The following is a 14,924-nucleotide window of genomic DNA, read 5'->3' as shown; positions in this document are numbered from 1 at the left end:
AAAATGTCATTGAGTCATTCCACGATGCCGGTACGATTTGGACTTACACATTTTTAGATTTTTTTACCAAAATGTATTACTTTTCTGAACAACCCACAACATTAATGACATATTTAACTTCCAGTAAAACATATTTTCCCATCTCAGGCATCAAATCCCTATTATTATTGGTCATTATTTTAAGTTATGGACACTATGGGAGCTCTCTGAATATTATTATAAAATGTATTTGTGATCAAATCAACATTTTCCTATTAATCAGATGTCCCTCACACTAATTCAGTAATTGCAAATATAAAAGTTACATAAAATCTCACACTTTTGCTATACTAAAGCCTGAAATGGGCACTTTTTGTGACAGCAACCTCATCATTTTTGATCAAAGGCTTAGCTTCAGAATTTGAACTAAAATCAGTATTCTTATGATTGGTCTGAACATTTCAGACAGAACTTAAAAAAAAAAAAAAAAAAAAAAAAAAAAATGTAGGTGTGACGGGGTTGACTGTGATGGGGTTGTGATTTTTTGCCCCAATTGGCCACTGCTCTAAATCTAGTGAATAGATGGAGAGCGCATGGCATGCATGCATGATATTAAGAAATCATGAATAATGTTGAAATAACAAAGATAATAAGATAATAATCAGTCTTTAATTGATGTAACGGGGTTGAGTCGTTAAGCTTGACAAACACAATTTCACAACATAATTTAGTTATAATTATTAAAGAAGGTGGTAACTTGCCTGTGTCTGCTCACAATGTTGTTCAGAAGACTTCTATGATATCACTTCCTATAAGTATCGGTTCATTATTTTTATCGGGGGAGAATGGTTTGTGTGACGGGGTTGAGGGGTTACTGAGGTACAGAACTAAATAATGTGATTTTAATGAATAATCATGAATTTACTGAATTTAAAAGCACAGATGGATATTTAAGGTAATGGCAAAATGAATGGACTTTTTTCTCATTTTATTATTCATATCCCAAGTACACTTTCATAGAAGGCCTTGAGGGACATGACAAAATTGGTGGTGTCGACTGAAAAAAACTAAATAATTTCTAATATAAAGATAAAATGTATGTCATGTTTTTAAACATTATTAAAGGAGACATTTCAATTAATACAAAAAGCTTTTAAAAAATATATTTTGGTGACCCAATAGATAAAATACACTGAAAAAGGTCAAAGGAACTCAAACTGTACCGGTTTCGTGGAATGACTCCATTACCATCACATGTGATGTCACTTTAAAGTTTAGCATGATGTATTTTATTTGTTAGCTTAGCCCATTTGTAATTTGCCCATTTGTCTGGAATGAATTTATTTTCTCTTTTATAATAATAGACTAAATAAACTTTAAAAACTTTAACCACTTGTTAACCACAGTCATTTGAGGACCCACAGGACTCTGTGGGCATACAGTCATTTCATATTTATCAATAATAAGGTAATAAGATGGCTTCCCCACAGTGGTTATTAGAAGCAAGCGGCAATATCAATATTTTAGTTTGATCTGAACTGACCCTTGTGTTGTCAAATCAAAACAAATGCATGAAAACAAGATCAGTGGCTCAAGGTCATGTACTAACCAATAATCACCAAGCTGGGGCGCTACAGGCTAATTAAACTTTTTTTTTATCTCAAAAGCTTGTTTTCCATATTTTTTATTAACTGAAAGAGTGAGTATTTATATATTATATTTAATTAAACACGATTCATTTTGTGATTACAGAATTTTCAAGAACTGTTTGTTCTTCAATTAAAACTATAATTAGAGGGGAAAAGGATCTTGTGTTGTTGAGATGTCAGGGGCGTAGCATTAGCTATTTCAGACGTGAGGGGGACAGAAATGACTAATAGGCCTACCAGTTTTTCCCGACCTTTGCCTAATTGACAGGTTATATTTTACTTATGTTTTTAATTGCTTAAGAAATGAAATACACTGCTGAACAACCATATTCTCTAATAACATTTCTAAATAAAACTTTTATTATTATTTTGTTGCGGCGTTGATAGTGTTGCTATTGAAACGCATGACACATTCGAGTCACGAACGGCTCCGAGTATAAATTCACAGCTTTTCCAAAATTAGCTCGTCAAGGTTCAGGAGGAACTGTAAAATGTGGCTGCTGTTTTGTCTTGACTCTGCATAGCATGAAACGCGCTGATACGTCTGCACGAACAGGGTGCACCTGGGTATGTAAAAACATATCCTGCGTTGAAAGGCAGTAGGACATCCTATCGTATCCTTCGGACCGAGGGATATGATTGGACAAACATTTTATGATCAACAACATATGAGAATGACACAGAAGAGAAGATATTGTTGAATAAAGTTGGTATTTTTGTTTTGTTTTTGCGCACAAAAATATTCTTGTCGCTTCATAAAATTAAGGTTGAACCACTGCAGTCACGTAAACAGTTTTAATGATTTCTTTAGTACCTTTCTGAACCTTGAAAATGTTGATTTTATTTTTTGTCTATGGACAAGTCATAGCCTATACCTCTCGGATTTCATCAAAAAATACCTTAATTTGTGTTCTGAAGATGTACGAAAGTCTTACGGGTGTGTAACGACAGGGTGAGTAATTAATGACAGAATTTTCATTTTTGGGTGAACTAAGTCATCATGGAATTTATATAAAGTCATAAAAATCATAGAATAAGTCAGAAAATATGCTATATTTTACAGTTTCTATAGTGTAATAAAGCTTTATGTTGATCAGCACTGCATTATTCATATACTTTATTTTAGGGAAATTTTTTTTTTTGAAAAACATGTACACCAACACGCATGTTGGCGCAATCATGTGTTTATTGTCTTCGTCTTTCATCCGTCATAAACGTTTCTTCTTTTTATTCAGCTACACAGCCATAGCTGGATGCCTTTGACCATAAGGGATTTCCTCATAAATTATGAGAGTGTTTAGCGCTCCATAATGTTCACATCTCTTCATTTTGGATAAGAATAAAATGTCAGGTCATGCATAGAATATATTTCTCTTTTAATTTAAATCTAGATTTAGTCACATTGGCCCATGAAAACCTCTACGACATGAACACACCTGCCCGAAAAAAGTGCGACTATACATCCCTCGCATCTTCTACGTCAATATATGATGTTTTTCGCATTTCAAATTAAAGTTCGAACATTTAATTTATTAATAATTTTTTTAATACATTTTTATGGCATCTTTGAGGACCCCTGAAGACTCCTCCTCTATAGTTTCATTACGCATATTTGATGTTTCAACGGGCTACAAACTCTGTCATTGTGCCTGTATTTGTCCCCACTCACATACTTCTGTCAAATTAAATCTGATCATTTCTACAATGTTAGATGCAACAAACATAATTACCACCCAGTGGTATATGTAGAACTATCAGCGAGCAGCGTGTTATTAAAGTTGTGCGTAGGTGGTGAATACACATATGCTGCCATTTTCTCAACAACTGCTTTATGCTCTTAATAACGCACTAAATTTTACTCAGACACACAGCAACTGTTTCTACTCATTATCTGGGAAATATTCAATAAATGAATACCTTTAAAAAAACATTTCTTTCACTATATGGACAAAAGATTGACAATATACAGTAGGCCTACTTTATACTTTCTACCTCAATGCCTTACTTGTCTGTCCATATGCTGGCAAGACTCTACCCATCAGCCAATGTTCCATCTGCATTTCAGATAAAACAACAGAAAAAGATGCACAGTCTACAAATATATGGATATAGAAATAGATAGCCTTTATGAAATGTTGACATGAGGCATTCATGGGCCTGGGGAGGAACTGAGAGATAACAGGTTGTTAGTAAGATTATCCCACTACCAAGCAGCATGTGTGGGTAGCCTCCTGCGGCTAATGATGTGTCTGGAGCCCTGATGTAGACAGAAAGAGAGAAAGAGGGAGATCGTGGGCGTCTAAAGAAACATCTCTTTGGAGAAGATCTGTGCAGCATAGCCGTTCTCAGTATGTGCTGTTTAAACTAGATTTTTCCAATATCTTTACTTAGATGTAAGGTTAAGTATATTCTGATGTTACAGTCACATAAACAGAATAATAAAACAACAGTTATCATGTTGATTTCGGATAGTTTTGATGAAAATGATAACCCAATGTTCTCTTCATGTGATAAATAATTGAAGGTTAGATTTTGTGAATATTTTAGATGAAGGACAGCCTGTTTTGCTCATATTTACCAAGGTTGCCAGTATTAGTGGAAGGCACTGTACTGTATCTTTCAACATATTGAAAGAATTTTTTATTTTATTTAATGACAATCGATCAGCTTGAGAAATACTGTAGAGCTAAAACTATTGCCGCTATCAGCCACAAACTGCCAATACAATCTGTTTTTTTTTTTTATTATTATTTAAAGGAGGACAGCCTGGTTTCTCATGTAATTGGCCAATCAAACCTACTCCATTAAATGAGCAACGGGTGGCAAACAAATTTATGGTTTATTCTCTGAAGAGGGCATTTTCAACAGGAAAATTCATTTTTTACAATCGCAAGGCATTTAATTTAGGCAGGCGCAACCGAGAGATAAGAAAATGGAAGATTTATTTAACAATATAGGCATGAAACAGGCCCAGAAAAGACATACTGTATGTAGAGAAAGAATAAATCAATCTTTTTTTCCAAACTTTCTGACAATGAAAAAAGAGGATCAGCAACAAAAATAAATGTATATTGTTCTGCACATGCTTTTATAAATAATCTGCGTGTGAGAGACACACAATTCAAGTAGTTTTTGGTAAACTTATACAACTATATCTATATAAAAGAAGTTATTTTAAAGAATGTTTTGGTTTCCATTGACTTCTATTGTATGACCAAAAAAAAAAAAACATTTCTCAAATTATCTTCTTTTATGTTGCACAAAAGAAAAAGTCATGCAGGTTTGCAGTGACATGAGGGTGAGTAAATGATGACAGAATTTTCATGTTTGGGTGATCTGTCCCTTGAAAATGCAAGGGACATAAAATATTATATCATGCAATTAGGTACATTTTAAAGATTTTCAAACTGAAAGAGTTTTAAAGTGAGGCTTTGAAAAAGATGCAGCGTGATAACAGCCTGGAAATTCTGGCTCTTCGTAATCTATGACTCAGTCCTAAGGGAACCTTGTCTTATGCAAAACCTACTCGGTGAAACCGCCAATGTAAAATCAAGCCATATGGAGTAAAATAAACCCAACCAGTGGAAACTGATTTAACCTAAATACAATTAAGCATGACTCATATTGACTTTTATGTCCTACTTTAATCAAAAAAAGTGGCGATTTTGAAACAATAGGCACAGTTGTGCACATTATCGTGCATATTTAGCATAACCCATGTACGCTGCTTCCACAATGCATTGCATTTGGCTTAAATGCGGGCATTATCCATGCAGTAGCAAAAGAGCATGTTAGACTACTCTTTTTAATATGTCCATCACTCCTGCTCAGCGTTGGCTCAATCAATGTGTCCTTACTCAGCAGGTCCTGGTTTCACCTGTTTCTCTCCAGTGGACGAAACGATGGGCTCAAGTGTGTGAACAGGACTTGATCCCACCAGATCATTCTGTCTTGGGCCTGTAGGGAAATGTAGCAAGCTGGAACTACAAATCCCAGAATGCAAATGTGAACTGACTGCTATGAGAGGCTCTGATGGGCCGGTTGGTGTAACGGATAAATGGATGGGTGTGGGCGCCCTGGAGTGCAGGTCAGAGGTCATCTGCGCGTTTAGAGATGGATGTGACTGACTCTGGATGTTATGGGTGCACGGAGACAACGTGTTGCTGGGACCCCCAGTCCTAACCTGAGGCACCAAACCACTGGACGGAAAGGCTGCCGCCAATCCCAGGAGTGACCCACCAGTGCGGGGAACATGATGTCCTAGATAAGGAGAGTTTGGTGTGGTCTTAGAAGTCTGATATGGGTTTGGCTGACTATCTACGCCCAAGGTAGCAACCCTTTCCTGGTCAGGGCAGCATGGAAAATAGGTTGAGTGAGAGCTGGGGGCTTGATTGAGGAGCTCTATGTCCCCTTCCTGCCCCAAGACGGAGCCTCTTTCCTGGGCATGGCTGATGCTGCAAATGCACGTGTGCCTGGATCCTAAAGAATCTCTCTGAGAGGGATCCGGCTCCAGGCAAGGACCGGACGACATGTTAAAGACCAGCCTTGACGGCCAGTCGGCAGTAGAGGAGGCCACGTTGGTGCAGTTGGGTGATGTGTGACAGTTGAAAGAGCTGAAGGGAGTAAAAGAGGAAGTGAAGTGCGGTGGGGTCACATGTGTATGCAGGAATTGCATCATTTCGTGGAGCTCCTTGGTCAGTGAGGACACTTCCTGGTTCAGGTGGTTCATCTGGAACAGATTCAAATGTTAATGTCAGAATATTAATAAATGACACATAACAGTAACAAATGTCATAAATAAGAAAACCTATTTTATTTCTGTTGATTTGTAGGAGGTGTATCCTCATACCTCTGTATTGAGTTGACGGAGACTCTGTCTGACTTCCTCTGTCTCAAGGAGAAGGTTTGCGCCAACCTGAAATGGGTCTAAAAGGGCCAAAACAAGAGAGAAACTGACAGTTTTATGTGCAGATAATATATATATATATATATATATATATATATATATATATATATATATATATATATATATATATATATATATATATATAATAACGACAATATTACCAAATGTATCAGTATAAATATATAGTAAAAATAAAGTGGTTCGCAAACAGGGGTCCCAATAGGGGAACTCAACAAACTTCCAAGAGTCACTTAAAATGAATAAATCCTAACAAAATTTAAATTGTGTGCTTTCTAGGCCGGGAATAGTCATGCAAAAATATACATAAAATATTATAACACCATGGGCATCATAATAATGAATATATATTTTTCTAGTTATGCCAAACTCTAAAATACCTTCTAAACCAAATGATCTAAACCATAATGTACTAGTCTAATACTAAGGGAGAGTCCGCCTTACCTTTGACCTCTGTGTTAGGAGATGGCTCACTGTGCTCAACATTGAAGTGAAAAGCATGTTCGTTATCCTCAATGCCATCGACAACCCTACAGGAACAGACATGAGGACATTAGTGCATCAAAAATCAGTATTATCTTTTGTCAGTATCTTTCCTTCTTCTAGAGGTAGTGCCACTGCAGATACAGTTAAAGCAAAGAATACAAATAATAAAAAAAATAATTAAATAATAAAAAAATTAGTAATGAATTCTAGTTTCTTCTTACCGGGGGCTCAGGTCCAGAGGGCTGACACAGTTCAGGGTAGGAATGAGCAGTTTGGCTGGTCTGTAGCAGGAGCTCTTGTCTATTCTTGGGGCAGGAACTGCACCTGCAGACGGTTCCTCGTGAAGTGGCATCTGAGAAGCAGGGCTTTGTACCCGGGAGCTTTTAATAGGCGATTTGCAGTGACGGAGCATGTTAAGGTGCCGAAACTCCTCCCCTAACATGGCACTCAGATTAGACTGAGATGAAAGACCGCCCAAGCCAGACAGCAGGGGTTTCCTGCCCTGGTTCTGTCCAGCATCCTCCTCTTGCTCTGCCTCCACAATAAAGGGCAGCTTGGAATAGTCAAAGCGTTCCTAGGAGAGATAAAAACAAAGGTAATGTGATTTAGAGGTGACTGGTTGCAATGTTTTTTTTTTTAAATTGTATTAGCAGTGCAGAATATATTTGAATATGTCATTATCACAGCCCTAAAGGCTTTATGAATTGCTTTTAGTTCATTTGCAGAGCACAGGAAATGCTGTGCTCTGCACCATACTTTTTACTGTGTGGGGTTTCAAGATCTCTTCTGCTTTTGCAAAAGAACACTCAAAATTATTTATGAGTCACTGTTCTGTTCATGTCATTGTGTTCTTCTGAGTATGTGTGAGCGTGCTTCTGTATCCTTCCTTTGGTTTGTGTGTGAGTGTGTAGCTGTTCTGATCATTAAGACAGCTGGCACAGCAATAAGACAGAGGGTCAGGGCCACAAACAGTTTGCTAATTCACCTGATTCAGACTCATCCAGATGAGCTGCTGTCTGCCAGCTCTGATGTTACACACACACACACACAGCATCTGCAGTTCAGAGTGACACTAATAATTGGGAGCTTATGTAATATGGCCGTTTGATTAGTACGGGTATGGCTGTGGCGCATGTGTGCGAGTATGAAAGTGTGAATCAAAAGGTTAAAAAGAATGAAAAAAAGAAGTCAAATTTAAGGAAATGTTTTTTGCCAAATCTGCTTGTTACCTGTGGGAGTCGAGTAGAGCGAGAGAATCTGGCTTGACCCTGTTGAGATAAAAGAAAATCCTGAGTACCATTATGAGTCAAGCTCAAACCGAATATAAATACACACTGCCAATGCACATCATGCAAGTTTATATTGTATATATAGTATATATTGAAGTAATATATACACAAGTATATATTCTAAGTATGTATTGAATATCTATGTAAAAGTTATAGATTTTTTTAAATTAATTGTACATGATCCTGCCTATTAGGCCAGCACTAAAACAAATAAATAAATGAACATTAAATAATTATTTGAAATTTAATTATGTCAGAAGAAAGAGACTAGCAAGTAATGCAAGAGAAAAGAAGTCAGTTGAATGAGACAGTTATATAATGGTCATTAATATAAGTCACAAAAATATTTGACTGCCGAATTACAGAATCCAGATTTAATTTGCATATAAAATTATTTGAATATGTATTATTAATTTTATATACACTACTGTCAGTAATATATATATTTTTTAATTAATACTTTTATTGAGCAAGGATGCATTAAAATGACCAAAAGTGACAGTAAAGAAAAGACAGTAATTTTTCAAAATATTTGTATTTCAAATAAATACTAGGCTGCAAAATAGTTTTCAACATTGAGAATAATATTTAAAAAAAAAAGCAGCAAATCAGCAGCAAATCATCATATTAGAATGATTTCTGAAGGATTATTTCACACTAAAGACTGGAGTTATGATGTTGAAAATTCAGTTGTGCCATCACAGGAATAAACTATATTTTAATATATAATAAAACAGAAAACAGCTATTTTAAATTGTAATACTATTTCACAATATTACCATTTAAACTGTATTTTTGATCGAATAAATGCGGACTTGGTGAGCACAAGAGACCCCAAATCTTTGATTTAAGATTAAATTATTAATTATGTGAAAAGAAAGAGACTGCCGAGTGATACGAGAGACTAGCAAAGCTTTGTAGGAAGTCAGTTGAATAGTACAATTACAGTGGGTACGGAAAGTATTCAGACCCCCTTAAATTTTTCACTCTTTGTTATATTGCAGCCATTTGCTAAAATCATTTAAGTTCATTTTTTTTCCTCATTAATGTACACACAGCACCCCATATTGACAGAAAAACACAGAATTGTTGACATTTTTGCAGATTTATTAAAAAAGAAAAACTGAAATATCACATGGTCCTAAGTATTCAGACCCTTTTGCTCAGTATTTAAGCACCCTTTTGATCTAATACAGCCATGAGTCTTTTTGGGAAAGATGCAACAAGTTTTTCACAGCTGGATTTGGGGATCCTCTGCCATTCCTCCTTGCAGATCCTCTCCAGTTCTGTCAGGTTGGATGGTAAACGTTGGTGGACAGCCATTTTTAGGTCTCTCCAGAGATGCTCAATTGGGTTTAAGTGAGGGCTCTGGCTGTGCCATTCAAGAACAGTCACGGAGTTGTTGTGAAGCCACTCCTTCGTTATTTTAGCTGTGTGCTTAGGGTCATTGTCTTGTTGGAAGGTAAACCTTCGGCCCAGTCTGAGGTCCTGAGCACTCTGGAGAAGGTTTTCGTCCAGGATATCCCTGTACTTGGCCGCATTCATCTTTCCCTCGATTGCAACCAGTCGTCCTGTCCCTGCAGCTGAAAAACACCCCCACAGCATGATGCTGCCACCACCATGCTTCACTGTTGGGACTGTATTGGACAGGTGATGAGCAGTGCCTGGTTTTCTCCACACATACCGCTTAGAATTAAGGCCAAAAAGTTCTATCTTGGTCTCATCAGACCAGAGAATCTTATTTCTCACCATCTTGGCAAACTCCATGCGGGCTTTCATGTGTCTTGCACTGAGGAGAGGTTTCAGTCGGGCCACTCTGCCATAAAGCCCCGACTGGTGGAGGGCTGCAGTGATGGTTTACTTTCTACAACTTTCTCCCATCTCCCGACTGCATCTCTGGAGCTCAGCCACAGTGATCTTTGGGTTCTTCTTTACCTCTCTCACCAAGGCTCTTCTCCCCCGATAGCTCAGTTTGGCCGGACGGACAGATCTAGGAAGGGTTCTGGTCGTCCCAAACGTCTTCCATTTAAGCATTATGGAGGCCACTGTGCTCTTAGGAACCTTAAGTGCAGCAGAAATTTTTTTGTAACCTTGGCCAGATCTGTGCCTTGCCACAATTCTGTCTCTGAGCTCTTCAGGCAGTTCCTTTGACCTCATGATTCTCATTTGCTCTGACATGCACTGTGAGCTTTAAGGTCTTATATAGACAGGTGTGTGTCTTTCCTAATCAAGTCCAATCAGTATAATCAAACACAGCTGGACTCAAATGAAGGTGTAGAACCATCTCAAGGATGATCATAAGAAATGGACAGCACCTGAGTTAAATATATGAGTGTCACAGCAAAGGGTCTGAATACTTAAGACCATGTGATATTTCAGTTTTTCTTTTTTAATAAATCTGCAAAAATGTCAACAATTCTGTGTTTTTCTGTCAATATGGGGTGCTGTGTGTACATTAATGAGGAAAAAAATGAACTTACATGATTTTAGCAAATGGCTGCAATATAACAAAGAGCGAAAATTTAAGGGGGTCTGAATACTTTCCGTACCCACTGTATATGGTTTAATTGTCATTAAAATGTCACAAAAAAATCTAAAATATTTAATGGACACAAAAATATTTGACTCCTAAAAACAGTGATTGGCCACTCAAAAGTATCATACAATCATGTAATTTGCATACTGTATGTAAATTATTTGAATTAATATATAATTATTATTATAAATCTAATTGCTGGTTTATATTGTGTGTTAATGTAAGGCACTTTACCTCTCTGAGGTTGTAGGTGAGGTTTTGGTGTATGTCCTCATTGAAGCGGCTGCCATATTCCGGGTAGAGCTCTAGAACCTCCTGCAGTGCTCTGACGCTGATGTACTGCAGGTCACAGTAGGTCAGAGCCTTTACATCTGCGTTAGCTTTGATCACCTGATCCTTACCTGGCAGGTCAGCACCAATCAGGTCTCCTTTACCTGTATAGCAGGAAAAACATGTTACTACAGGCGAGTCAAGCTGTTGTTTTATTTAATTGTGCTAGAAAAAAGAAAAAAAAAGACTACAAGCAGAAGTGAGCTTATCACTTTAATTAATTTTCTATCACTCTATCAGTTTGACTGCCAGATGTCTACTTTTGAGTTGAAAACAGCTGCATCAACCGCTGCAGCTATCACTAACATTCAAGGTCAGATTTACTAAACAGGGCAAATTATCGTGCGAACGCAATTATAAAAAAGCACTGATGGGAGTGGAAAGTTCTGTGCACGATCTATTGACGACGCGCAAATTAAAGAACACAGACGCAGCCAGATCATTTCCATAATGATCAACGCAATCTACTAAGAGCAATGCAAATTAGCGTCTGGTTTAATACATCTTTTTTCCTTTTGGGCGGTAAATAATGGTGCAAATCTGGTATTTTGGTAAATTGACAAGCACAAACCTTAGTAAATCACCTTGCATGATTCATTTAAATACTCTCCTCCCACAAATTTAGTGTCTGAAAGGGAAACTCCTACAAATGCATGTGCAATAAGGTCAACACCATTTTGTCACAGATCCCGTGTTTCCCTGGACTCTATTTCCCATGATCCTCCTGTTCTCCACACCTGCACTCACTTCCCTCGTCAGCTCCTCATCTTCACTCATCACCTGCACCTGGACTTTATTGTCAGCACTCCCTTATATTGCACTCACTCCCTGCACTCCTTGTCCGTTCTCTGTTGTAATACTGTTGTGTTAATGTTGTATGTTGGTGTTCCTGCTCTTTAATGAAGTAAAAGTGTATGATTGTGGAAATCCGTATCTGCCTCGTCTCTCGACCTGCATACACGTAACAGAAGAACGGACCCTTAACTGCTGGATTTCCACTAGGAAAATGGAGACTTTCATCGGCTCACTGGCTCCAACTTCCCCCATGCCTCTCTCTTCCCTGTCAGCTGGCGAGCGGCTTATCGGGCTCCTGCAGGTAGGTCGTTCGCTGGAGAGGTATGTGGAGGAGTTCGTTGAGCTTGCTTCTTTGTCTGACTGGCCTGAAGCATGTTTGATCTCCCTGTTTCTGGATGGACTGGATGATGACACCATCCGTTTTGGTGAACCCGATTATCGTTTCTCCTTAAGCGAAACCATAAATTCCATTTTTTGGTTAAATGATTCCAAATTTGTCGTTGATTGGGTTCAGGATGGGTGTCTGTCTCTAGTCCATCCAGAAACACGGTTGGCCGGGCCAGTCAGTCAGCCACCGTCTTCCTCCGCATACCCCTCCAGCGAACTCCCTGCCTGCCCCACACGGAACCCACACTCCTCAACTGGGTCCCGAAAGCGGAGGAGGAGGAAGCAAGCCGCGCCAGTATCCCCAGAGCCCGCTCCAGTATCCCCAGAGCCCGCTCCAGTGTCTCCAGAGCCCGCTCCAGTATCTCCAGAGCCCGCTCCAGTATCTCCAGAGCCCGCTCCAGCCCTTTCCGAGCCTACCGCTCCAACCCGGTGCAAACCGCCAGATGATGCGGTCTGGTTAATTGACTTTTGGTCCGAGCCCGTATCTCCAGTCTCCGCCGAGCCAAGTTCTCCAGTCTCCGCCGAGCCAAGTTCTCCAGTCTCCGCCGCCGAGCAAGCAGCGCCAGTCTCCGCCTCCGAGCAAGCAGCGCCAGTCTCCGCCTCCGAGCAAGCAGCGCCAGTCTCCGCCTCCGAGCAAGCAGCGCCAGTCTCCGCCTCCGAGCAAGCAGCGCCAGTCTCCGCCGTCGAGCAAGTATCTCCACGCTCCGCCGCCGAGCCCTCAGCTCCAGCCGCCGCGCCCTCAGCTCCAGCCGCCGCCGCCGCCGCCGAGCCCTCAGCTCCAGCCGCCGCCGCCGAGCCCTCAGCTCCAGCCGCCGCCGCCGCCGAGCCCTCAGCTCCAGCCGGCGGCTCCGAGCCAGCGGCTCCTGCCCGTCACGAGCCCTTTATTATGATGAACTTTGTTTTAAAAGTCTCTAATTCAAGGACTGTTTACCCTCCCTGCCTCCCTCTCCCGCCTCCTCCCATGTGTGTCTTCATCGCTTCTCCACCTCAAGCCCCTTCATCCTGCACTCCACCTCGGCCCTCTGCCCCATTACCTCCACCTTGGCTCCAACCTCCCTCATCTCCACCATGGCCCATCAGTCCACCAGCTTCACCAGCCTCCATCCTTCCTCCGGTCAAGCATTGGTCCCTCATCAGCCCACCCTCACCTCAGGACTGCACTCCTCCATTTTCACTCCGTCACTTCGTCCCTCTGTTCGCTTGGCTTCTTCACTCCCTCCTGCTTTCCCTTTGTCATCTGTCGTCTTGGTTCCGCAGTGGCCTTCTGGAACCCTGCCTACGCCTCAGTCGGCGAAGCCGTCGGTGTCGCCATGGTGCTACGGACCTGCGGCATCACTTGGACTCCAGGCCTTTTCGGCAGGCCGCTGCACCTGACCCGCCATGTCTGCCCGCTGCACCTGACCCGCCATGGCTGCCCGCCATGGCTGCCTTCAGCCCCTGACCCGCCATGGCTGCCCGCCATGGCTGCCTTCAGCCCCTGACCCGCCATGGCTGCCCGCCATGGCTGCCTTCAGCCCCTGACCCGCCATGGCTGCCCGCCATGGCTGCCTTCAGCCCCTGACCCGCCATGGCTGCCCGCCATGGCTGCCTTCAGCCCCTGACCCGCCATGGCTGCCCGCCATGGCTGCCTTCAGCCCCTGACCCGCCATGGCTGCCTTCAGCCCCTGACCCGCCATGGCTGCCTTCAGCCCCTGACCCGCCATGGCTGCCTTCAGCCCCTGACCCGCCATGGCTGCCTTCAGCCCCTGACCCGCCATGGCTGCCTTCAGCCCCTGACCCGCCATGGCTGCCTTCAGCCCCTGACCCGCCATGGCTGCCTTCAGCCCCTGACCCGCCATGGCTGCCTTCAGCCCCTGACCCGCCATGGCTGCCTTCAGCCCCTGACCCGCCATGGCTGCCTTCAGCCCCTGACCCGCCATGGCTTTTGAACCTGCCCTGGAGACCTCCACTCCAGTCTGCTCCTCCCCCTGCACCAGCTTGAGGTCTCCAGGGCGCCCGCCCCCCTCCCGGTTGTTCCATCTACGACGCGAGGGGGGGGGGGGTAATGTCACAGATCCCGTGTTTCCCTGGACTCTATTTCCCATGATCCTCCTGTTCTCCACACCTGCACTCACTTCCCTCGTCAGCTCCTCATCTTCACTCATCACCTGCACCTGGACTCTATTGTCAGCACTCCCTTATATTGCACTCACTCCCTGCACTCCTTGTCCGTTCTCTGTTGTAATACTGTTGTGTTAATGTTGTATGTTGGTGTTCCTGCTCTTTAATGAAGTAAAAGTGTATGATTGTGGAAATCCGTATCTGCCTCGTCTCTCGACCTGCATACACGTAACACATTTTCAACTAAACAGAAAAAAATGTATGCGTTTTGGCCGTTCATTTACATGAAAACGGCGTTTTGGTAGCCTGAAAACGCAACGTTTTGAAAACAGGTTTCAAAGTGCAAGTTTTTGAAAACGTGTAAACAACAAAAACACAAACCTGTGAAAATGATGATGTCATGCACATGCGTTTTACATGTTCAGTCTAGTGTTTCATCGCCATCTAAT

The 14,924-nt window shown here is 41.5% G+C and overlaps 1 protein-coding gene across 1 annotated transcript in view; it reads right to left on the bottom strand.

The window, feature by feature from the left end:
- Positions 1–4,432: 4,432 nt before the first annotated feature.
- kcnh4a (potassium voltage-gated channel, subfamily H (eag-related), member 4a) overlaps positions 4,433–14,924 on the bottom strand; it is a 29,738-nt gene continuing 19,246 nt past the window's right edge. Inside the window, exons 11-16 of the mRNA XM_048209377.1 lie at positions 11,098–11,297; positions 8,268–8,306; positions 7,260–7,612; positions 6,997–7,082; positions 6,478–6,554; positions 4,433–6,357 (exon numbers count right to left, since the gene is read on the bottom strand). Of these exons, the coding sequence (XP_048065334.1) occupies positions 5,482–6,357; positions 6,478–6,554; positions 6,997–7,082; positions 7,260–7,612; positions 8,268–8,306; positions 11,098–11,297 (1,631 nt within the window). The 3' untranslated portion in view covers positions 4,433–5,481. The remainder of the gene's footprint in view (positions 6,358–6,477; positions 6,555–6,996; positions 7,083–7,259; positions 7,613–8,267; positions 8,307–11,097; positions 11,298–14,924) is intronic.

Source organism: Megalobrama amblycephala, linkage group LG1 (assembly GCF_018812025.1).
Source record: "Megalobrama amblycephala isolate DHTTF-2021 linkage group LG1, ASM1881202v1, whole genome shotgun sequence".
Taxonomy (NCBI): Eukaryota; Metazoa; Chordata; class Actinopteri; order Cypriniformes; family Xenocyprididae; genus Megalobrama; species Megalobrama amblycephala.
This window is presented reverse-complemented; position numbering and strand designations above follow the sequence as displayed.